The sequence below is a fragment of the Ostrinia nubilalis genome, chromosome 4 (assembly GCF_963855985.1).
Source record: "Ostrinia nubilalis chromosome 4, ilOstNubi1.1, whole genome shotgun sequence".
Classification (NCBI taxonomy): domain Eukaryota; kingdom Metazoa; phylum Arthropoda; class Insecta; order Lepidoptera; family Crambidae; genus Ostrinia; species Ostrinia nubilalis.
This window is the reverse complement of record NC_087091.1, coordinates 14,387,497-14,414,593: the sequence shown is the minus strand read 5'-3', so window position 1 is coordinate 14,414,593 and position 27,097 is coordinate 14,387,497. Positions and strand designations below refer to the sequence as shown.

Here is a 27,097-nt window from a genome sequence, read left to right as displayed (position 1 = left end):
CCTTTGTTCAAACTATCATAGCAAATGTTGTGATAGGGATAGAGACATGCAATTTTTGGTTTTACAAAGGTAATACGATAGAGAATAATACAAAACAATAAAAACCACCTGTTATAGGGGCATTTTTGGAGAAATTTATCAAATAACCAAAAAAACACGAATTTTTAAGCAGATTTTTTTCAAAAAGTATCATTTTTTATTATTTTTTGGCATTTTTTGTGTATTTTATGTATTTTTTTACTATTGCCTGTTATTTAGCATTATTACTGTTTTTATTTTATCAGGATATACCGCTTAGTTTAAAAGTTATTACGTTTTCTTTACAATAAGTAATTGGAAGAAAAAAAATTCTATAAAAAATTAAAAAAAAATCTCAAAAAATTTTTGACCTCTTTTTTGTCGATAAAAATAGGTCTAGTTTCATCTATTTTCATATGTACACTTTAACGTGACTCACACTGTATATGTAAGTCCAAAATCCTTAACTACTCTTGTCTATAATTGGATTATTGTTCCAAAAACCCCTTGCACTTTGCACTGGTTTTTAATCGGGTTAAGTTTCCAATTAAATTAAAATAGAGTAGCTGTGTTAATTTGATTAGTAGCTAATAAAAGTCCTAAAGTAACTTCGTGACTAAAACCTTGGGTAATCAAATTGTCCATCCTTTCGGAACTTTGAAGCGCTGAATAGCTTCATTTCGCTATCAATAAAACTTTGTAATATAGATTTGTAAAGCAACCAAATATGACCGAGAACAAGCTCATCTTGAATCCATTTATTTATCGAAATTGGAAAAAGTCCTTATACGAATATTCCAATTGACTTTCAGGGAAATTAAAATTCGTAATTAGTATACAGGCCGTTTTCAGGACACATACGTTCCAAATACATAATACTGGTGCTGAGAAGAAGTGACGGAAGAATCTCACGCCCGTATTCACAAACATTGCTATGAGGTCTCACAGTGCGCGTGGACGCACAGGGTGACACATGAACCAATCACAGAGCTTTATTCAACGCTGTGCGTTCGATTTGCTGCTTCGCTTAAGCAAGCATCGTTTGTGAATACGAGCGTCAGTCTGGAAAACCTATGGCCACGTAAGCCATCTTCGGGCACACCAGCGCCGCCAAGCCAGGAATCTAAGTGGTCGCCATGGACGAAATCGGTCGGAAAAATCATCATCTCAATCAATTTTAAAGTGAGTTACACTGAAAAGTTACATTCCCTAAAATATAACCAGACAAGGACCCTTCCATGGAATTTCCTGTCTGGATCCAAAACAAAGAGGACCCTTGACTTCCTCCGGTGCTTAACTTAGCTTCGGTCGGAAGTATTAAAATAACTCAAAATTGACGCTTCGTTGTCGAAGTTATGATCACTGAGTAAAATAACCAACGAATTTATTGGTGAAATATGGTTCTCATAATTCCCAGAATGTGATTTATTAATAGACATACATAGACTGAGTTTCTTGCGCTGCTTCTTCTCAGCACCACCGGCCCATTTATTGTCCCAAAGCAGTGGTAGGGTTAATACAGGGACGTTTAAAAATGCTTTTTAAAAGCCTATTTGCAAAAATAAATGAGTTTTATGAGTTTTGAACATATATTTCATCTTGTGTTTCTATGTTAAGCACGAGTAGTAAACTTTTCACAAACATTAGGTACATTTATGGTCAATTTGGTAAAAAATATTATCATCCCCTAATTTATTTTGGTTGATTAATTTGTGATGTAGGTCCCTATGTTTCCTTGTATACCATGTAGGACACGTATACCTTATGTCCTTATGTAAGACACTTTATCTTCGTTTCCCAGGCCAACAGCAGAATAATCTAGGATTAATACTAGTTCCAGTGACAAATGGGCTTTCAGCAAAGCTTCCTTATCTTTGTCAGCTGAAATTAGACCGGCCTCGTCAGGGATCATAGGTTTCAGGGTGGGTTTAAGAGATATATCATGTAAGTCTTTTTTGTTTTCTTTTTATGTGTGCAGTAGGAGCTGTTTTTGGTTAAATTGAATCTGGTGGCTTCAATCTATTGTAATTTTCTTCCAAGTAAAGCCTTTAAGTCACAAATTATTTATCTTGTTTTTTTTTCTTTGTTTAGTTAAGTTTGCGTTTGTTGTAAAAATATCTATATATTTTTAATTTGTAAATAAATGTATATTACTAGGAAGTGAAGGATTTTTGGTGAAAAATGACTTTTTTCATTTAGACAATTATGTCTCACGAAATTAAGGTGTCATAGGTATCAAAAGGAATTGAATCGTGGCAAGCTTAAATCACTTCCGATACGGGCCTAATAATGTATTAGACTAAACTTTAACAAACAAATTAATCTTAGTAGATTAATTTATTGTTGTTAACTATTGAAGTTTTTTATATTTTTGTGAGTTTATAAGTTTTTTCATAATATCCATAATTGAAAACTGATTTATTTCTGTCTTCTCTAGCTGTTATGTATAATAGGCACTTTATCAAACTTAGCTGATTTCTAAACTTTAATTTGATGATATTATCGAATAACGTTGAAAATGTAGATTAAAATCAGGCTTAGTAATAAGACTTCATTAATTTTCCAAGTTGAATGGAAACATGACGTTTCTAAAGCGGTTTTTACTCATTAGTATAATTACTTAATATATCTGATCTACGCCAATAAAGGCGTCAGATTATATCGAGTTTTTAATTATTATATTGCTTACAAATTGCTTTATATAATATACGAATATTATGTAGGTATTCTGTACCTACACGTACCTACCAAATATTAGGTTTACCTATCTGAGAGTAATCAATAAGGATGAAGGCACGTACACCTTTGATTGGTTATTTTATGAGGACAGAAGGACAATATCTCACCCAAGGTTAATCAATATACAGGTGAGAAGATATTGGCACGGGGAAAACTAAATAACCTTTTCTTATTACATTTTACTAGCTTAAGGCCGCGACTTTGTCCTCGTGGATTATAAATAAATTACTCCAACATTGATTCTTAATTGCATGTCGCATGACCCAGAAACACTTTATTTCGAACCGCATCATCATCATTTCAGCCATAGGACGTCCACTGCTGAACATAGGCCTCTCCCAATGATGTCCACAATGGCCGGTTGGTGGCGGCCTGCATCCAGCGCCTTTCCGCTACCTTTATGAGGTCGTCGGTCTACCTTGTGGATGGAACCGCATATCAAAGTTCTATTACGGAACTTTTTCTATATCACATAAATTACGGAGTCATCACAAGAACATTTTGTACCCGCGTAATTAGATAATTTGCAACTATCATTGTAGTTATGAAGGCCAGACAGCCATCAATATAAATATTATTATGGACCAATTATCTTAAATAATCATAAAAAACGTTTCCTAAAAACTTATTTTCAAAGTTCCTCAGTAAATAAGTGATTTCTTTATCATTTAATTCGAGTATCGTCGCCTTCGCTCACTCAAAGAATAAACTAACATGTTCCTGACTCGAGAGTCAACAAGTTCACAACTTTCAGAGTTCCACTGAATACCAAACAAGAAGTTTCCATAACATGCGGACGTGTGAAAATTCACTGAAATAGGGACCGAAAAAAATAATCCTCAAAAATATCGATTATAAACTACGTAATATACCTACTAACACTACACTGACTCGTTTTTGTTTTAGTTTGATGTTTATTTGTTTTAAATCAATAATTTGTTAGGTCAGTTTACTTTTTCTTCTGCTTATTTTGCATGGCCAGTTCTTCGGTTTGAAAAATGGAACTTACGGTTTCTTTTTATTTTACACCTACATAGCCAGGTCTTCGGTCATTAATTTTGAATATGGAATCTACACGGTACGTCACACTTGAACATTTCCTATTCAAATTGTTTGGAGAATCAGCGTTGTGACAGATCATAAAAGTACATACCTACAGCAGTCAGCGTTAAATAGTTCGTAACAAAAAGTATACAACACAATCACAACCTTATTCCGACGTGTTGCGAACTTTTTGGCTACTTTGGGCGACCCGAACTATTTGACGCTGACTATACGTAATGCGACTGGTGGTATCTGATCCCCATGTGATCCCCTTCTAATAACCTTGCTGTCAGATTAGACATTTATATGAGGATATCGCACGAATTCATAACGTACAGCTTTGCATAATTCAGGACGCAATATCATGGCGATAGGATCTGGGGCTGACGCCTTCATTCCACGGCTTGGAATTCACTAATTTTTCATCGGCATTCTAGAATATATTAATATTTTCTCAAGCCCTATACGCTGTGGAAGATTAATTGCGTGCTTATAGGAAAAAACTTTTTAGTAATGAAAAAAAGATTACTTTCGGCTTTTTAAGGTTAGCGGCTAAATAGTTAATGTCTACGGTCTAAAAACTCTGAAAAATCAATTTAGTAGGTATGTCCACGATATATGGAGTAAGTTATCATGATGTGAAATGTTATTTTATAGAAAATTGCACCGTACCAGTGACACTTTTCTCTCCATTTTTATCTGTAAAAGACAAGAAGTGATAATAACACAACCAAAAAGAAAAAGAAAGGGCGTACGCGGCATTAAATAAAAAAAACGTACAAATCGTCAAATATTTTGCTCTTAAGGATCCTCTACATGTCTCATAATCTTTTTAACCTACCAGCGCTTCGAGACCAACATTTGGCAAGTGCTGAGAAGAAGTGCCGCAACAAACTCAGTCACCACACGCACAAATCTAATTCAAGATAGGGACGACAACATCTAGCCCATTGGTTCCCAAACTTATTTCAGACGTGCCTTCTTTCGACCATTACAAAAAAACCCTCTTCCAGTCAAGATTATTTATTGGTCGTATCGAGCAGTCTGGAATGCATTCGATAGTTGATCGCAGGTTTCTTACAGATGACCCGCGCCCTCCTTTAAAGGTCTTTGCGCCCCCCACTTTTTGAACCAATGATCTATCCAAACACTATTGCTTCTTAAGTAGTTTTAGCAGATGCCATTTTGCAATGAAATGTATAGTAGTTTGATTTGACGTTAATTGTAGGTACTTCTCATGTATCGCGTGATTCGTGATATCTGACGCGTTCCACTTATTAGAAAAAAAACTGCTAAGAACAAATAGTTGCTGGCAGTTATTTCATCAACATTTCATAGAACAAACTTTACCTAAAGTAGGTATGTGAACAAGTATAATTCTGTCATAATTCTTAAAATAATGTAATGGCAGTAGAAACTTGGACACAGGTTCGTTATACGATTAGAATCCTCATCTAGCACGGTATTTGGTTTCTTGGAATTTACTTCAAGTGCTAAACGCATAAATAAAACGTAAGATTCTTATAGCGTTATTATAGACGTCAAGATGACAAGTAGATTATATTTCCAGCTGATATCTTCGTTTCGATTTCCATAATACAGCGTGAAGTTGAAATCGAGTGAAAATATTAAAGAATTTTCTACCAATAATAAACTGAAATACAAGAATATAGACCTGACAAAACAATGTTTCTTCTTATATTTTTTGTGTGACCTATTTTTTAACAGACAATGTTCTCATTAATAAATAAATATATCCTTGGACAGCAGGATTGCTAAAATCGTAGAGACGATGGCCGTTGGGGCAGAAAAGTTATCGAGTGGCAACCACGGGCTGGAAGACGTAGCTTGGGCAGGCTTTCTACTAGGTGGACCGACGATCTGGTAAAAGTCGCGGGAGAAGAACCAGGATGCGGGCAGCGCAGGACCGTTCATTGTGGAAACCTTGGGGGAGGCCTTTGTCCAGCTGTGGACGTCGTTTGGCTGAAACGAACGAACGAACGAATCCTTGGACATTTTACGCTACGCTTCTTTAAAACAGGTATTATTTATTGTACAATTAATACAGGACTTTTATTGCTACAATACCTACATGATGCCACAGAAGCAAATAAAAGTAAGTTATGACTATTTTCAGGACGTAATATCCCATAAATACCCCAAAGGGAATGAATACTTATATTCTTATATGTATAAATGCGATAGTACTTAACTTTACACGTTACCTGTAACTTATCTAATAGTCGTTTGTTTTTTGCGGAATCTAGTCAGATTTATTTTCGTATGATAGACGAACTTGAGAGGACGAGACGGCTATCTTTGAATACAAAAAACACCGGTTATCGTCATAGTTACTGCAATAGTTAGCTGGTGCAACTCAGCATAAGATTTTCTGTGACTGGCCTTAATGGAGAAGTTTCGTGATGAAAAATTAAAAACTACTAGATTTAAAAAAAATTGCATCTGTCAATAGCACTGGACCAGGGGTGATTTACTGTTTGTACTCCGAATGACTGTCGTGACTACACCGATCAAAATAGCGGGAATATTTGTTATGCGCAACTTTAAGGCCCTATAACTTTTGTATTTGTAAAGATATTTTCATAATTCTTTCACAATTATTATTAAGTTTTACTTATATTTTCAAGTTTTATTAAAAGAAAAAAATTGGAAACTTGTCCATTCCACGTAAGCAAAATAGCGGGCAAGAGTTAGCTCTACAGTTATTACGAACCCTTACTCAAAGAAGTGTCATAAAGATCAAAATTCCCCAATCCAGCTTCAATAGAAGACCATTAATCTCCCTTATTCTACCTTCAGCTGGCTTTATTACGACTGTCTGCGTTGAAAGTTGCCCTCATAAAAGTAACTGGAACATAAATCAAAGTTTGCGAAGTTTAATCTTGTAATATCAAAGTTTTGTAATTGAAATTTTTAATATTGGTACAGTCCGGTACTAAGGCCAGACTTACAAGCAACCATGTAAAGTGTAGTGTACTGTATAATGACTTTACATAATGTGTACTCGCTATTGATTATTTAAAAAAAATACATGGAATGTATGTCATACTGTACAGCGCCCCTAACGGTTACTTTCAAGAACTAAAATCTTCACAGATTTTTTGACGAGTGCGTCAAAACTCGTTAGAGATGACGTTTAGCCTAGGCTTGTGCCTAGGCGCAGACCACCGACTTTTAGTTGGCCGATAGTTGGGCCCGATTTTAATTTCTATGAAGAATCGGCCGATACCAAATCGGTTTAATGTTACGCACTTTCATACATGTCCATACTGATTAACAGCCCGACTCAACTATCGGCCAACTAAAAGTCGGTGGTCTGCGCCTAGGCTTAATGTAAGTAAACTTATGGTAAAGCTACTAATAGGGTGGAATCTTATAAAGTTATAAATGCTATTTTCCAACAAAAATGTAAAGTTTAATGCGTTGCCGACTGTATTTTTAGTAGCAAACAAAAACTAAACACAATTTAAGTAAACAAGTAACAAAATTTGCCTTCAACTTGTTTTAGTCCCTTCCCTATTTAGCTAACGGACATCAAAAGGAATTAATTTCGATCTTATTTCTAAAGGCATAAGATATAAACAAACAACTTTTGATATTTCGTTGAATTCCCTTCCCATGAAATTAGCAAAGTAATTTTAGTATAGTTTCACGTTAAGCTTTTAAAACATTACCTACATCCGAATTCCTAGTTTAGAGGGACGTCTATGTAAATTTACTTATACATAAGCATGTTAAAATAACCCTGCAAATAAAACAGGGTTTACTCTTAGGCTTGGTTGCACCATCTTACTTTAACTTTGACAAACGTCAAAAATCTGTCAAACTCCATACAAAAAGCACCGGTTATCGTCATAATTACTGTCAAAGTAAGATGGTGCACCCATGTGTTTGTCCAATGTGTTTTTAAAATGCTGTGTTATGTATTTCAATAGGTACGCCTATCTATATTCGTTATCTAATTCCCATGCTTTGAGTTATTAGTAACTAAATAAATTAAAAAATAAAAGCTCTTAGAAGCTTTACTAGTACTATTAAACTTAATCCTATTTGGTTAACTAAGTTTAATAGTGTCGTTTGAGTAAACTAGCCACAATTTCTTTGCAAAAATTAAATCATGAAGATAATCCAAAATTATACACTGATAATATCCGATTACCACTTGTTAGTTCAAATAAAATAGATTAAACTGTTATTACGTCCATCTCATTTACTTCACAATTAAGACGAGAAACATTAGATAACAAACGAACCAACTTTCTCGTTGTTATATATAAATATGCTAGCTTATCTGGAAGCATATCAAATAGGCAAGCATGCAATGGTGAACGAAACAAAAAGTTATTATAACTGTTGTTTTACTTGACTTGTTAACAATTAAGTTATTGATGGTTTAAAGAATTAATTAAAAATAATCATCGTGTTTAATTTAGGTTTAAGGAAGGCGCAGACCACCAACTTTTAGTTGGCCGATAGTTGGGCCCGATTTTAATTTGTATGAAGAATCAGCCGATATCAAATCGGTGTAATGTGCGGACTTTCATACATGTCCATACTGATTAACAGCCCGACTCAACTATCGGCCAACTAACGCCCGTAATTACAAACGATGCTTGCTTAAGTGAAGCAGCAAATCGAACGCACAGCGTAGAATAAAGCTCTGTGATTGGTTCGTGTGTCACCCTGTGCGTCCACGCGCATTGTGAGAATGCGCCTAGGCTTAGTTTCCACAATTTTTCAGGAATTGTTGCACTTATTCATCTTGCAATGGATAGGCAACCTCATAAAGACATTACATACGCGTGATGGATAGATGAAAATACTATAGAGTCGCGTTTTATGGCACTCTTTCGGAGGGAGGGATCGCGACCCTCTTATGATGATGATGACGATAGTAAAATTTGAAATGAACAGTAGAAGTACTTAGATTAGCCATCAGCTGAAGAGTTAGGTAATGGTACAATAAAAAAAATTGGACAACTTTTTTTATGATAAAGTTTACCTACTCAACTTTTAATGTTAGACTGACGAGGAGAGAAAGGTTTCGAGACGAATTTTTTCCCTTAGCCCGAAGGTAAACTGGTAGAGAATGCCTTATGGCATTAAGTTGGCCTTATTACCAATTTCTATGGCATTAAAGATATTTAATGCTTTGTCGAATTTGTCTTATGTATTTTTGGTACGTTTTCCAAACTAAAATGTTTTGCGCATACGGCATACGCCTCCACAAAAATACTTATGGACTTCTTATCTATCACTTTTATTGACTTAAGCACAAAAATCTAAGCAGGTGTGCATAATCAATACAAGCATGTATTAATTTATTTGAAATGTTACTCTTACAATGAACCATTACCAACGGTACCAATTTTATTAAAGCAGAAACCATGTTCTTAACAGTAGTCTTACCGTTGGCTCTCGCATCCCTTTCGCACGTACACGAGAGAGCGGGACGCACAGTAATTTATCTTCGGTCATCATCTTTCATGCGGAAACTTCACACAGTATACTGTTTTTATTTGCATCGACTGTGTAGGAACTAATTGTTCTGTAGCTTTAGCACGTGATAGTTTATGGATAGAAAACAATACTGGCATAATAATAACACTGTAGCGACGTATTATCCAGTCATAGAAGATTTAAAAAGTAATGCATGCATAAAATAATGCACCGTCTTTTGTTTTTGCGTTTTTGAAATGTTGAATGTTCTAATATTGCGACCGTCATTTGTTACTTAATAGCGCCAATTTAGTTTTTAATTACTATTTAGAAGACGAAACGTTGAAATGGCTCATTTTAATAACGTTTAATTCAATTAAATACATAAGTGCCGACAGTTAAAAATCATTAATTCCTGAAACGCTTTCATATTTTGACATGCAAGTTTTTTCATAGGGCCATTTATACATTTTATTGCAAAGCAGTTGTGAAAATTGAATTTTGGCTGCCAATAAATTGTTAATTGAAAACAAACAAACGAAAATTAATAATTTTCAAACGACGTGAAAATGTGAAATGTATTGCGGCTGACAAATTGCAACGGCTCCTCAAATATTTGATTGACATGGCATTAAAACAGTTTAATTCGGCTCATATTTAAACCCAATTTTATCTTTGATTTTATTGATGAATTCTACGTATTTAATTGTTTGCTTGTCTGAAAAAACTAATTGTGCTATCTTGTCTGTATTATTTATTTGTCCATTTTATATTTTACTAGCTGTGCCCGCGACTTCGTCCGCGTGGAATAATGACTTTGGGTAGGCACTTTTAATAATTTAGTCTAATTATTTTACAAATAGCTTTTGCCCGCGACTTCATCCGCGGAGAAGTCGAAAACGTTCTCATACGATTTTTAAATGTTTTTAACGTTATTATCTAAATGTTTGAATACTTATAAAATATAAAAATCTTAAAGGTTAAATAAACATGAAAATAAATTTTTCTTATATTTTATGAATATGCAGCTCGGCCTTTGATCCGGTGAAAGTTACTCGGTGGTATTATCTTTTTACTACGAAATCGAAAACTACACCTACCGCAGTATTATTGGTAAACTTTTTTTTTATTTTTCTACGGGTGCTAGAATCACCAAGCTTCTAGCATGCCACTGGCCGTGGGAGAAGGAGCTTTCCTCAAGACTACTCCCACGAACTCAAGGGCCTCCGCCAAAACTCTCGCGCGAAAATGAGTTTTTGTATATACAGCGCAAGCAGGTGCCCGCGGAATGACCGTCATGCATTACTATGCATTGTTAGGCGAGCGCACGCAGCGGGCACCCACTCCGAGGTTAAGTGGAGGCCCCTAGAGTATGATAGTCTGTAACATGACATGATTGTAAAAAAATGCACTAATGAGTAGGTAATTAATATCAACTTTGAAGCAAATCACCACTAAAATAACTTTCTACCCCTTTTTAACATAGTTAGGGGGTGCATTTCACTAAAATACGAAACACATCTTCCATTAATTCTGTTATAGAATGCTTATGCGAAATTTGAAGTAGATTGAACGAAGGAATCTCGTTATCCCATACAAACTTTGCCACCCCTTTTTACCTCCTTAGGGGTAGAATTTTGGAAAATCCTTTCTTATCAGATACTTACGTCTTACAAAGAACACACCGTCCAAGTTTCAGGTCTCTACGATTAGCGATTTAGGCTGTGCATTGATCCATCAGTGGCGCGCGCAGTACTTGATCATTATTTTGCTGCGATGATATTTTAAAACTGCGATATCTCCTAAGATATTTATTGAAATCGAATGGTGTAAAGGCCAAGTATGTTTAAAATTAAATACTTGTGATGAATAACTTATTTATTTGGATAAGGATTAATATCATGTTTATGAAAAAACCTCCGCAAATAATGCATTAATATAAAACAGATTTCTTTTTGCATAAAAAGGGTTACTATGAGCCAACCCTAAAAGATAGACATATACTATAGCGGACTTTTTTTTAGAACTTTTAAAGGGGAACAATCCTGTCATACATGATTTTTGCGAAACTTTAACCGTTTACGCAGCGTCAGCTCTCAAAAGGAAAAAAATCACTGATTTGAAACATTCTTCATTGGCACGGTAATAATATCATACAGTATTGTAACTTCATATAAACAGACGAAACGAGAACTTTCTTTCGAAATTCAAATCTCGGTATGCGCTCGGTATGCAAAAGTCGGGGGTGTCGCGAATGTGCCGAATGGACGTCGGTGGCCAAGCTGTGGGCCAAGTGCTAAAAATGACAAAACTGATTGAATTTGAATGACCGTCATTTACGTTCAAATTGGTAAAAAACTAGTCAAATTGTTAATTTCAGTCAGTTTGATTTGAAATGAAAATGATGTATTAAACTAGCTTATTTTTGCCCACGACTTCAACGACGAATTAAAGTAACAGATCATTATGATTATTAAAGTTTCAAAATGATTTAAGTAGTTTTTACTAAATTAAATCTACTAAGTAATCACAAAACAACACACATTTTTAACCTATTCCATTCACAAAGTATTTTGTTTGTCTAACTAAATAAAAAATACAATTACAAAACTAGATAGAAATTTTAAGTAGGCAGATGTAATATCAAACTGGGTACTGTAGGTGGGCAGCCCTATCGCATGTTGTCATACTGTGACATACCGCACGACTGTTGACATTTATTTCAAAAATATGGCCGAGTTGGAATACTGTATAGATAGTATTACCGTGTCATTGGTGTTCCGCTCCTATTGGTCTTAGCGTGATGATATATAGCCTAAAGCCTTCAGGAACTAACGGGCTATCCAACACAAAAATAATTTTTCAAATCGGTCCAGTAGTTCCTGAGATTAGCGCGTTCAACCAAACAAACAAACAAACAAACAAACAAACTCTTCAGCTTTATAATATTAGTATAGATTACTATTGACCTATTCTAGAACATCTTAAATGATGTTACATCAAAAAATATGTTGAGTATAAATAAACCATTTAAGCATTTCGAAAACGTAACTTCTCTAAATTCATTTTAGCCCAATAACTTTTACGGCTCTTAAAACCCAAAAGTGGGTTAAAAGTGGGTAAAAGTAGGTACATGTCAATTTATTAATGATGCTTTAAAAGTTATCCCACTTCAATTATGTTACATTACACGGGTCAACAAAAAAAAAAATTTTTTTTGCGCATGGATTTTACTTATTATATTCTGATTATATAAGCAAATGTATATAAAAAAAGTGCGATTACAAATCGAAAATATTTGCTTTTTAAAAAGTTATAGCGATTTGAATTTTCCATCTTCATAGTAAAATGTCTCTAAAGATGCACGTCACATTCTCATTGGGATATATTTATAAATAATTATGGGGGCTTATTCGCAAGAACAAGGGGCACGCTTTCATCAAAATATAGTGGGATTTGAGAAACGACGTTACCAAGGCCAGTATACTGAAAGCATGATAGGGTTAGATTTTTATGAAAAAAATCTTCTATGGAACATGACAAGAAATTAGAACTTTTAATTTTTAATAAACATTTGGACTCTATTTTAATTTTTCTCTTGTGAGAATGAATCTTAAATGGATGTTTGTTATGTTTTAATAATTAGAAAGAATGAAAGAAAGAAAGAAAAAAATATTTGGCAACAAATTAAATCATCACTATATTCATGTTTCATACATTCATTGATATGAATTTTTCTATTTTTTTACACATAAAAGCAAATTCAGAACAATTTTTTGTTGTTATTCTTGTTTCTAGGTTATAAAGCAATAAAAATAAGCTATGCATAACCCGTGCGCAAAAATACTGTAGACAGTTGTTATCTTTCACGTTAGGCCACTACGCATATTCGTAGGACAGAGTATGGAAAACAAATGTCCCATGTGTCTTACTATTTTAGTCGAAATGTCCCATTTTATACAAATGTTATCTATCTTATTTACTCAGTGGGTGGACGAATAAATACAAGCCAGTGTAAACTGCATTTACTTATGTTGCAAGCGCTGCGAGTGTTAGGGGACCCCTACTAGGGGGTGTTTGAGCTACATTTGCTTAAAGCGCTTTAATCCTATAGACGGTTTGCGGAAAGGAGTCCTGTACACACAATTCTTGAAGAATTTGTTAGGATAGGTGTTATTTTATGTAGCTATACCTAAGTTTGAGCATTTTACTTGCTGTGACATCTTTTTTCGTCAAAATAGGTGTTATTTTGCAATAAAGTTATGTAGTCTGATATAGGTACAGTTTGTAGACTCTACGTTATTATTTAGAGGATAATACGACTAAGAATTCGCGGTAATGGTTATGATAGAAATAATCATTTTTAAACCACGAACAGCAAACGAAAATCACAAAAATAACTACTAACAAGAAAATCCGTAGTAAAAATACAGAAGTAAGAATTCTACCGACGACGCAAGCTCTACTTTTTTTTTGTCATATTTGGCACACCAAAGTAGCATTACGAATTTCAGTGCATGGCTGCAAATCAAACCATATCACTTACACAATACTTACTGAAATTTTTTTTAGAATCCGGTACACTTTTTTAAGCTGGGTTCTCTCCTCCAAAAATGTTGTCCCCAAAGTGTCACTGTCGGGAACCGAATACTAGAGCTCGTTCCTTCCGGCGCGACGTTTTCCACTGGGAAAGCAGCGGGTCGTGTAATTAGTAGAAACGAGAGCGAAGCGATTTCCGAGGCGGATCGGCCGGCAATTAGCGTGCGTGGTCCAAGTGATAGGAAGGAGGCCCGTGTGCATGATGTGGGAAGACTAGAAGTTTCTATTTTTAAGATTCAACCACACCAGATCGCCATCGCCGGCGCGATCATAGGCCAATGACAAGTCGCGCGACGCATGACAGTCCGCGCGAACTGTCATTGGCCTATGATCGCGCCGGCGATGGCGATCTGCAAGCGTTGGTGTGGTTGAAGCTTTACTGATCAATCGATGTGATTGCGCTTTAAAAGTGTAAGATACTTGAAACCATCAGACATAATAATAGATTTTTTAACAAAATACTACTCGTAATACATGCTAACTATAGAGTTGATATTTGACCGTATGCTAACAAACTCGAGCTTAATAATTGTTCATCAATAGTGTAGTGGACTAAAAAGCAGTCAATCGTTTCGTTTAGTATGTTCTTGAGGTTAATAAATTCGTTAAGCTACCGAAAATGTGTAACATTATGTAGTTTTTAGCTGCTTTTTATTAACCTTCAATATAGTAGAGTTCTCCTATTCACATCGTAATGATTGTGAAACAGACAACATTAAAAACAGGAAACATATTTCTAGTTCCACTATTGCACTGTAAAACAAATACATAAAAGCCCATATTTTCCTTGACTTTTAAACATCTACGTTTTAAAAATAAAATGGTAGTTTATAAATTATTTTCATTTGTACACAACAGCGATACGTCTAGTGAATTCTGGTATTTCTATCAACTTCTCAACAATAGAAAAATCCAAAAAAATCCCAAATCGCAACCGCCCGTCGCTTGGCCCAGTCATAAATAATGTAAGGCGGGCGCGTCGACTCACGCGCCGGTACGGTTCACATTCTCGTCGCGAGCCGCCCGCGCATCGCGGGTACACCACGGCACCCTTGTACTACCTCCATACTCCCCTGCCAGTGACAGTTCTCCATTCGAACGTTCCAAGTTTAAATTTTAAATTTCAAATTTTTAAATTTTGATTCTCGAACGAGGGTGTCGTAGGTGCGTGTGTCAGTGACGGTGTGTGAAGTGGCATGGGGTAAAGATGGGGGCTGGACATAGTGCGGAAGGAGAGCAGGGGGCTTACGCTAGCGACCCGCCTGCTCATGACCGGCGTAAGGCGCATTGTAGGAGGCGAAGGTGAGATTATTATTTTTATTTTTCTCAAAAGTTTTCCGGCTGGACTAGGATGCGCGCCATGATAAAATCTTGTCAATGATTTTAGACAATATATTATAGACTTATCGCGTGAAATCGATAAAAGCTTATCGCGGCACGCATCCCTAGCCTACAGATCGTGTCATTAGCATTTTTTTCTTCAAGTAGAAATTAATTTGAACGCAACTTTCTTTCATTTGTGTGGTGAAATTAAATAACATTAAAATAGAAAGCATTTATTTTGTGTACGGTTATACAATTTGTATAATCATTCATTTTAATGAGTTAGGACTTACGCAATCCTTTCAGAAAGATGGTATTTAAGTTGGTTATTTAACAAAAAGGCAATTGTAGTAGGAAAATTCTGTCGTAGTTAAGTCTATACAAACAAACTAAACTCCCAATGAACTAACGAATTCGTAGCTACTACGACAGATCAAAGGTACGTTACGGTTGATTGCTACGAACTACGAATTCGATATTCAAAGTGTGTCGTAGTCGAACCAACAAATTGTTTGTAAGTAGTTTCGTTATTAACGATGGATTCAATACGATCCGTGCGAATCGAATGAATGACATACTTTAAATTATTGACACTAGGTAGAACTTAAAACTAAAGTTTAATAATAAGTAATTAGAGTACTTACATACCTAATCTATTGTTTGATGTAAAAGTTCCTCGTAATTTTATGACTGAAACACATTTTACCTATAAGTACATGTATTGCACATAAATATGAAATCATAAAAATGAGTTCAATTGAAGTAAGCATAATAATTTGCTGATTCTAAAAATTTGTTATTATTGATTTATGAAGAATTTGAAAGAAAGACAAACAGAAGAAGATGTAAAAATACAAATACAAGCAATATTGTCTACTCATACACTTATGAAAGTATTTTTATTATTTGAAAGCAGTGTGCATCAAAAATATGATGAGCAAGGTTGACCGTTTTCAGCAAAATGGTGCCAACAGATCGTTGCGTATTTTCAGCTTTTTAAAACAGATCTATTACTTTTTCCTAGTAATTCGAACATTATTTTTGAAATGTCAAATGGAATGTAGCTCAAAGAATGACATAATTGTTAAGGTCAAGCTGCCAGTGTGTAATTGAACGAATTAAGGACTATTAATAGAATATGAGCTCACGTTTTGCTCCAGTTTGTGAAGCAAATGTTAAGACAATTTCAAAGTAAATGCAGTGCGGTTCTGACAGTTGAATAGAAACTAGTGGGTAAATTATTTAGGAAGTGGGAAATACATGAAATATTTTAATCAAAGTTTGATCAATCAACTGATTAGTCCCCCTAGACACGTTGCACTTTTTGATCGAATCGAAAGTCGAATCCGTCATAACTCCAAACAAAAATAAGGGTACCGTTTTTTGCCACTTGGCTACGGAACCGTAAAAAGGCCTTTATACCATTTTTCGACTGGTTTTCGATTTTAATGTGCACTTTGTCTAGACCTTTGTCAAACATTAGAAGTCATAGTGATAACCCAAAAAAGCATGGACAGCAAAACGTATCGTTTACCTTTTTAGAGCAAACCATTTCTTAAACGTATTTAAAAAATAAATTGGTAAATGATGACGCGAAAGAAAAGAAATAGCTGTGTAATAAATCTTCGACGTTAAAGAACAGTCGATAGCACATTAAACTATTTTCTGTGGCAAAATAACAACTATTCTTACTGTAATACGACGCGTTGTGTATCGGCTTTCGTACAGTGCATTAAATTTTCAATACATAAATGATATGAAAACTAGACGAATAAAATATCGATAATAATCTTAACCCTCCGTGTACGAGGTGACTAAAAGTTACGTCCCGTACCAGGTGGGGTATGACATACCCCAATATACAAAGTGATAAAATTTTCATTGAACATTTTTTTAGGTGGAATTTAATATTTAATATTGATTATTTACGTATGCTAATTAGGTGTAAGAAAAGCTCTGAGCTGAAAATGTGTATTATAACATTTTTATCATAAAATAACAAAAAGACACAATTTCCGTTGTTCTTGTAATTGAGGAATCAGTTTCTTATGTATAATTTTTTATTAGTGCTTTTAATTATGACAACCGTTTTATTTAACAAATTACAAGATATTTACTTATAATTTAAAAGTAAATTAAAAACTGGAAAGGTATAAATTTATTTTGATTATCGGTTTTCAATTTATTACAATTCTGATGAAAGAAAATGAGTATGCTCAATGCATAAAATGGAAGCGTAACAATTTTATTTATTTATAAAATATGCTGTTCCATTTCAGTAGCCCATAAATTGTATCACCAAGTATAAATTGTAGCCCATAAGTGTATGTTCACATACATCCTCGGATCTCAGTACTAAACTTCCAGGTTCGCACTAAAAGTCATCTCATTTGACTAAAAGTGCTTGAAAATTTCAGATTCCGTGAAAATTACGAAAAACATTATTTGTATTGAATTTTATTCAATTAACAAAGTTAAAAATGTATAAATTATACCAAAACTGTTAAATTATTTTTTAACTATTTTAACAACGTCCCGTACCAGGTGGGGTGTGTGACACCCACACGCACTTTAAAGGCATGTAACTCAGTTGGTAGTCACCGCTGGACTGATTTTGCAGCGCTGATCGAAGCAGCAGCGCCATAATTCCAGCTACTGAGAATTTCAAATTCAGCACTTGCAAATTTTTAAAATTATGGCGATTTTTAAAGGCCTGGGGTGTGTCACACCCCACCTCGTACAGCGAGGGTTAAATGTAAAAATAAATGCAATACTAATTTATTTTATTAATCAGCAAATCACCTAACGGAGCAAGTAAAAATTATTTAATCAATCAATCATTAAACTGGTCATAATCATTTTATTAATAGGCTATCAATTTGACATGTAATTGGTTAAGCAATAATTTTGCGTGCAAGCAAAATCAGCTGTTGATATTAGTAATTAGGTATATGATAAGTAAAACTCGTAATTTTTTTTAATAAATATTTTTTTAGAAATTCTTATTTTGAAAAGGTCAAAAAATTATCCATTATCTTTAGAAACTTTTCTGAGTGCTGAAAACTACAGAGATGTTTTTTTTTAATCTTACGTGTTTTAATGTGCAGTTAAAAACATAATAGCTCAGTTAAAGTGTTTAATAACGTTTTGACAGATCAGAAGAAAAAGTAGGAGATATAAGAATCATAAGAATAAGTATAGCACTTGATTGATATAACAAATTGCCTATTTATGTTATTGGAAACTACTTCTCTATTTGCTTTTCTATAACTGTGTAACAATATGGCGGCGCATCTTTATGTTATGACAGACAGTAAGAAAGAAGTTGTGAAAGTTTCGCGGCCGCGTTTGATGGTCGTGGATATCTTTGCGCTCGAGTTGCTGAGGTAGCCATTATTGTTTTAAATAACAATGTAGAAGTCAGTTTATTTTTTAAATATTAAGATACACAACAAGAATTTCTTTTTAAGGCTTTTATAAAGATATCAAAAGTCATTTACAGGGCGCTTTTTACATTTTCAGTGAGTTTTCCCGAGATTACAGAAAATATTTTTGCCTTCCGTAAAATTTTACATTGTTATTACTTAAAAATGTTCAATAGTCTTTTACCATCGCTTACATATTTTTACACTGATATTGCACTTTGATATAGAAGATATAGGTATATCTGAAATTACTTTCATTATATTTCAAAGGAAAAACTCGCGAATGACTAGTCTTTTTCTATAGAAACATTTTCGTTTAGTATTTGTGACAACCTCGATGTCAACGAACCTTATTTACAAAGGCTCAATGGCAATTTTCTTCGCCTTTGTCAATCGAACGGTAAAAGACTGGATTTCCCATAAAATTGCGGGAACACGGAGGGCAAACAGGATAGTTTTGTAAAACGCCGCAGGTAAAGCAAACATGATGTGTTTGGTGACAAAGTATAAAAAAGAAACTAGTTTCCTTGTTAGCTTTAAGCACGCTAAACCTGTCAGAGTAAGATAGAAGTATGATTCTTTAACTATTAGGAAACTTTGAAATATTGTAGAAACATTTTCAGGCAAGGTTTTAATTCCTGGTTATACTTACTGCAAGTTACACATTTAACATGTATAATAATATGTGAGTAGGCTAAGGCTGAGTTGCACCACCTTAATATTTGACAGTAAATTTAATGATAACCGGCGCTTTTTTAATGGAGTTTGACAGATTTTTGACGTTTGTTAAAGTTGAAGTCGGATGGTGCAACCCAGTTTTAAGCATTTCTATGTAATGTAACGTTCTTTCAAATGGTTCAATACAGGTAAAACATGACGTTTGGTTCATGACAGGTTGACACGCAAGCAATATAGTGGCTCGTTATTCTGATACAAGTAAATGTTCTAGTCCAGGGTTTCCCAAACTATGGGTCGCGACCCACCACGTGGGTCGCGAGCGTATATTGAGTGAGCCCTGCCTGTAGAACGACACACCACCCTACCGATCCAACCGCTGGGCAGTGGGCGAAATTTCCTATAGGTGGGCCCCGAGTTTGGGAACTTGTATTAGATGAATCGTAGCCCAGACAACTTTGGGAACCACTGCAGTCTAGTCTATACTCATCTTAATAATTGGAAGTGTTTTGGGTTAGTAATAAAATACTCATCTAAACGTTATTGATCAACATTTAATCAACAAATTCACGTCAGTCATAAACTTCAAATAAAATAGTTATTTGCCACTGAAAAGTTATACAGTGTGAGTCACGTTAAAGTGTACATATGAAAATAGATGAAACTAGACCTATTTTTATCGACAAAAAAGTTGTCAAAATTTTTTTGAGATTTTTTTTAAATTTTTTATGGAATTTTTTTTCTTCCAATTACTTATTGTAAAGAAAACGTAATAACTTTTAAACTAAGCGGTATATCCTGATAAAATAAAAATAGTAATAATGCTAAATAACAGGCAATACTAAAAAAATACATACAATACACAAAAAATGCCAACAAATAATAAAAAATGATACTTTTTGAAAAAAATCTGCTTAAAAATTCGTGTTTTTTTGGTTATTTGATAAATTTCTCCAAAAAATGCCCCTATAACAGGTAGTTTTTATTGTTTTGTATTATTCTCTATCGTATTACCTTTGTTAAACCAAAAATCGCATGTCTCTATCCCTATCACAACATTTGCTATGATCGTTTGAACTAAGCCTCTCCGGGCGCGCCATTCAACGCTTCGTTAACAACGAAACTGAAAATGGCTCTAGATTTGTAATTTTGATAAAGACAAGTTAGATTTCAAGTAAAAACAAAAGATTTCGAAGTAAAATAAGCATTTTAGTTAAAATTAAAATTGTCCCTACCTGTAGAGGAGAATAATGTTGTGGTAGGCCTTTGTTCAAACTATCATAGCAAATGTTGTGATAGGGATAGAGACATGCAATTTTTGGTTTTACAAAGGTAATACGATAGAAAATAATACACAACAATAAAAACCACCTGTTATAGGGGCATTTTTTGGAGAAATTTATCAAATAACCATAAAAACACGAATTTTTAAGCAGATTTTTTTCAAAAAGTATCATTTTTTATTACTTGTTGGCATTTTTTGTGTATTATATGTATTTTTTTAGTATCGCCTGTTATTTAGCATTATTACTATTTTTATTTTATCAGGATATACCGCTTAGTTTAAAAGTTATTACGTTTTCTTTACAATAAGTAATTGGAAGAAAAAAAATTCCATAAAAAATTTAAAAAAAATCTCAAAAAATTTTTGACCTCTTTTTTGTCGATAAAAATAGGTCTAGTTTCATCTATTTTTATATGTACACTTTAACGTGACTCACACTGTATATGATGTACAGATTTAAAGATAGACTGTTTTAATAATATACTTTATTTCACAGACATAAAATAGGAAATACCAACTTAAAACGATATTGAGCAATTAAGGTTATTATTTATTATTATTTTTTTGACGTTCAGCAACCAACATACATTTTAATGTTTAACTGTGTACGATACGACACAGTGGCATATACTTTCCGTACTATTTCTCTAGTAGTTTAGTGGCACAAACAGTTGCTAGTTAGTACATTATCTCTATTAACAACCATCTTATGCCCGTTTTCACCTTCAATCCCTAATTTTTAAGTGACGCCTATAGTAACAACTAACATGAATTTCGTTTTAGCTTAAAAATTTGGGATTGATGGTGAAAACGGGCAATTAGTGAACTTAAATGGACACCCTAAATTAAAGGTCTGTCTAATAAACACTATAACACTAAATTAAATGGATGTCTGGATGTTTGTTACTCTTTCACGTAAAAACTACTGAACGGATTTTGATGAAACTTTACAGTATTATTGTTTATAACCCGGAATAACATATAGGCTATAATTTATGACGATATATGACAAACTAAATTTCACGCGAGTGAAGCCGCGGGCAAAAGCTAGTATCCTATCATTTTCTAGAGCAAAATTTTATAAGGCCCGCGGTTTACCCAGGCCTGGTGGCAATTTGCTGGGGCTTCGGTCAGCTCGACGTCAAAATATCTCTTTGAAATTGTGAGCTTAAAGAATTTCCGAGCGAAGCCGGGTAAATACCGAGCGATGCATGGCTTCGCAACCAATCTGAGGGCGCGTCGTAAAGTATTGGGATTTAAGACAAAATGTTATAACCAAAAGAGAAACGGATGCTTTCAAAGATTAATACTTTCGCCTTTTGCTTGAGATTTAAAAGTATTTGCTTAAAGATAACCAATAAAGAAACGTTTGTTCATTTTACATTTTACGTAATTATTAATGCGCAATCACGTATTACAGCAAAAATGTTATAATCTGTCGTGACTTCGATTTAGAGATGACGGCAAACAGAGTTAAACATTAGGTCATCTTATTTTTCTTTAATCCTACTAATATTATAAATGCGAAAGTTTGCATGTCTGGTTGTCTGGATGTTTGTTACTCTTTCACGCAAAAACTACTAAACGGATTTTGATAAAACTTTATAGTATTTGTAGTGTATAGACATTTGTCTCGAGCGCATACGTCACAGCCTAGTCGGCGGTGGGGGCATTCGGCGTCCGACCGTGGTGCGGGCAGGTCGTGCTGTGTGCGTAGGCGAGCCAAATAATAATCTAATGGCGGAGATAAAGGTGTACAATACAATGGCGACGAGGATTAAAAAGGAGTGCATTAAAAAAAAAAAAAAAAAGAAGTGAGTAGGTACATGTATAAGTCAAAGTTATAAATTAACTCACGGAACATTATTAATTTCAAACAAAGTATCTATTTAGATTGTGCTTAAATATGAAGTGTTTACTTTATATTTTCTCAGCCACCAAAGTGTAAATGTGTGAAGAGTGATATTCCCGTTGTAATAATAAAGATAAGTGATGGTGTTTTTAAAATTATTTTATCGATCAGAAATAACGAAAATACTTTTTGTTGTGGGTGTGTTTTGCAGTAAAACGATTCTTAATATTTTACGTTAGTAACATGGTACCTACATTAAGAAGTGACTATACATATAACACACTCACGAAAATAAGCGGAAAAGTAATAATCAGTAAAATATTAAAATCATTTATTTTATACTGAAAGTTAATCTGGTCTGCGCATAGAAATATGACAGGAATTTATGACATAGTCATAAAATATGTTATGGGCTAGGTAAATATCTATTATTTAACAATCAAATTATCAGCAGAAGTTTAATTACCTATCCAGTAATACAATTACGTAAAATACAGCAGATACATGCAACGTAATTAACTAGAGGAATGCTGTGATCGATCACTATCCAATAATGGTATTTATTTTTAAATTATTGATTGAATTAAAATGTTTGATGCAATACACTCAAACCAAATTAGCAGTACCCATTTCTTCTATGCTTAAAATTGGTTAATGCCATGGAAATGAATTATTTAATTACTAATTGTTGTACACTAGTATAAACATGTTGGTGATATTTTAATATAAAATAAATTACCTTTTCCGCTCGATGGCGTATGGTGACTATAGTCACTATTAAAAATAAATCGTAGTGTTATGGCAATTTATTTATTGACTTACCATAAGCGTAGGTGTACAATTATAACCCAGGTGTTAGTACTATCTATTTACTTTAATCGAGAAATGAATTAATGGAAATATTTATTTGAAATAAAACTCGTTTCACTGTTATTGATTATTATCTTGATCAATATTTAGAATAAACATACGAAGATTTGTCTGTTGGCACTTTGAGTTTACAACATGTAAACGATTATGTTCACAATACCATTACCTATCTAAAGGTGCTTACTAACGGCCAAATGTCGTTACCTCATCACATAATAAAATAAATTGAATTAACAAAATAAATAATTCGCAAGGATTATACATTTACATTTATTTTTGAAACATTTATAAACCATAACACCAACCTACGCACACATCAACCTATGCACACAAATTATAGAAGCAACATAGCAGCTATATACTGGACACATAAGAACAGTACTAAACATAAAATTGTTACATAACAGCAAATATTAAATTTAACACAATAATGGACAGTAACGTTCACGAGCGTTCAGGTAGTAAAGGATGATACGACAGAACGCTTACAGACGTCATAGTTTTGATTCGTTTAACATTGAAACTGCTCCCAAAGGCAATGTATATGAATAAGTAGTGTCATTTGGGAAGTAATTCTTAAATTGTACAGTCCAACAAAGTGTTAACTGGACATTAAATTGTCACATAAGAACAGTTATATCCTGGACATTAAATTATTAACAGCAGTTATAAACTGAACATTAAATTGTTAGCAGCAGAATATGCTGGACATTAAATTGATAGAAGCAGTATATGCTGGACATTAAATTGTTAATAGCAGTTATAAACTGAACATTAAATTGATAGCAGCAGTATATGCTGGACATTAAATTGTTAACAGCAGTAATAAACTGAACATTAAATTGTTAGCAGCAGAATATGCTGGACATTAAATTGATAGAAGCAGTATATGCTGGACATTAAATTGTTAATAGCAGTTATAAACTGAACATTAAATTGATAGCAGCAGTATATGCTGGACATTAAATTGTTAACAGTAGTTATAAACTGAACATTAAATTGTTAGCAGCAGTATATGCTGGACATTAAATTGTTATCAGTAGTTATAAACTGAACATTAAATTGTTAGCAGCAGTATATGCTGGACATTAAATTGTTAACAGCTGTTATAAACTGAACATTAAATTGTCAGCACCAGTATATGCTGAATATTAAATTGTCAGCAACAGTATATGCTGAACATTAAATTGTCACATAAGAGCATTATAATGTTGAACATTAAATTGTTATCAGCAGTAAAATAATAATGCTGACCATTAAATTGTTAACAGCAGTATATGCTGAACATTAAATTGTTACAATAGAGTAGATAAATACTGAAATTGAAATAGTTACTAAAGAGCAGTTATATACTGAATATTGTATAATTGTATAATAAAATCTGTTGAATACTGAAGTAAATAATATTGTTCAGTCAATATAATATGATGTAGATATACCTATTCTATTTAAAAAAAAAGAACATAGTAAAATCTACACTATCCAAACAAGGTTTAGTGATGATGAAATCAGCCAATGGAATATTAAATTGCGATTAGGCATTAAATTGCAATGAAGCATTAAATTGCAATGAGGCATTAAATTGCTATGACGCATTAAATTGCGATGACGCATTAAATTGCATTGAGGCATTAAATTGCAATGACGCATTAAATTGCTGTGACGCATTAAATTGCTGTGACGCATTAAATTGCGATGGTGCATTCCAGTGCAATGACATATTAAATTGTGATGTGAGGCATTTAATTGCGAAGACATCATAAAGTGGGTAGATAGGACTTGATTGCAATTTTTAGTTGTATCAGTGTACCTACCATGGAAAAATCATTTTTGTCAAGAGTAAGTACGGCTAAGTAGACTTACGCCCGTATTCACAAACGATGCTGCTTAAGTTAAGCAGCAAATCTAATGCAATAAAGTAAATGCAAATCTAATAAAGCTCTGTAATTGGTTCGTTCATGTGTCACCCTGTGCGTCCACGCGCACTGTGGGACGTCATAGTAATGTTTGAGAAAACGGGTGATCGCATCTTATTCTTTGGAAGAGTTCGATTGTGACGGGTAGACAGTCTCCGTTTCAGTTATATTTTCAACGCAACTGTGACTTTTAACAGAGGTGGTACTGAAGCAGACTAATTTATGTATGCGTCTCCCTAAACACTTGACATTGGCAGAATTACTGCGGCAATAAAAAACGTGGGATAGTAAAAAGAAAAAAAAACAGGCGGAACAAGTGTTATGATGTTAAGTTCGAATAGCGTCTATGCGCTTATAACGACTTTTAAACATTGCAAGTTTGCTCCTGTCTGAGGTAATATTTGTTTCTCACGAAATAAATACTCCCGACGTGTGTTCAGTAAAGTTAACTTACCTAACAAGTAACAGACAAAATATTAGTAAAAAAAAAAAAAAAAAAAAAAAGAGATAAGTCTATCTGGCAAAGGAGGTTAAAGCAGATCATTAGTAAGTGTCACTTTCTGAGATACAAATAATATTGATATTAATACATAATTGTTAAAACGCTTATGTATACCTATTTAAAAGAGACAATACGTAGTAAGGAGCATGCCGCGCGACTTCTCAGGCGTCCTCTTCTTCTGTCACTTGTGTGTTCCAACCTTGGACGAATAAACCACATGACTAGCGATAGATATTTACTTATCGCGTGACCTTTAGCGAGTGATAGAAGCCTTGAAAGTCCATCCAATTGGGTTTCACCTATGGTCCCTATCACAGATCACAAAAAAGTTCAAAAAACTAAAGAGAGATGTGACAAGGGGGCGTGGCCAGTGTCGCAGCAATATGCCAAACAGAACACATTGCTCGCAACAGCAATGTGCCATGCAGTTGACGTTTTATGTATAAATAAACAGTTTATATTGCTTGCGTAGTACAAAATATTATTCGCACAATGAGTACTGATATTGTGTTGAGTACTGACGTTGAGCACAATGAGTGGATAATGAGCACAATCAAACTAAAAAAAAAAAAATACAATTATCACATCGTATCATAATTGACTACGTATGTGTGGTGCTGTATGCTATGTACGTACATTACTATGGCAACGAATAATCGTACTGAATGCAATGTGTGCATTCTGTGCATGACACACACTCTTCGTGAAGAATTGTTTTTATTTTGATTACTTTGTGTGTATGAATTTCTAACGCGACACTGGGTTTCGAAATCAGCGCATTGGTTGGCATTTCTCTAGATTTATATGGAAATGGGAGATATTCAGATAAGTATATCGTTCGTTCATTCCCCAAGGATTTCCAGAAAGACCGGTCCTGCGCCGCCGGCATCCAGGCACATAATTATGTAAGCATATTATATTATGTATTATAATATAATATCAGTAGAGAAAGTTCAGCTATCAAGTGAGAAAATCATACATTTCTCAAAATAAATCAGACACTGTTTAAAGTTAGAGAGGAGAGATTGAATAGTCACCTGGAGCTCATACATAACTCGAAAGGGACTATTCATTCATAAACATGCTGATGATGTATGGAATTACATGTGCTCCTGCAATATTCCATGTAGGTAACCCTGGATGGAGATTCTACACTTGTCACATACGAGCATTACTATAGATAATGTTGTCGGTCAAAAGAAAACTGTGAATATCTTAATACGAAAGTTCAGTTTCTTGAACACGAACATGGAGTCATCCCTCTGAAAAAATATTGTAGTTAATAATGATTTTGGAGCACCGACCAACATCACAGAACTACAAAGTTTTATTGGCCTGGTCAGCGAGGTAGGAAAATGGATTCCTCACTTGGCAACGATCACGAGGCCA

General features: G+C 34.0%; 2 protein-coding genes across 3 annotated transcripts in view; one reads left to right on the top strand and one right to left on the bottom strand.

The window, feature by feature from the left end:
* The window catches only part of LOC135071222 (calcium uniporter protein, mitochondrial), a 255,858-nt gene that overhangs the window by 51,267 nt on the left and 177,494 nt on the right, over positions 1 to 27,097 (bottom strand). The window contains exon 3 of one of the 2 annotated variants that reach the window (XM_063964997.1): positions 4,474 to 4,500. The exons of the other annotated variant lie outside the window; for it this stretch is intronic. Coding sequence (XP_063821067.1) covers positions 4,474 to 4,500 — 27 coding nt within the window. The remainder of the gene's footprint in view (positions 1 to 4,473; positions 4,501 to 27,097) is intronic. 2 annotated transcript variants of the gene reach the window in all.
* Positions 14,882 to 27,097, top strand: part of LOC135071217 (protein javelin) — a 181,108-nt gene continuing 168,892 nt past the window's right edge. Inside the window, exon 1 of the mRNA XM_063964991.1 lies at positions 14,882 to 15,162. Coding sequence (XP_063821061.1) covers positions 15,068 to 15,162 — 95 coding nt within the window. The 5' untranslated portion in view covers positions 14,882 to 15,067. The remainder of the gene's footprint in view (positions 15,163 to 27,097) is intronic.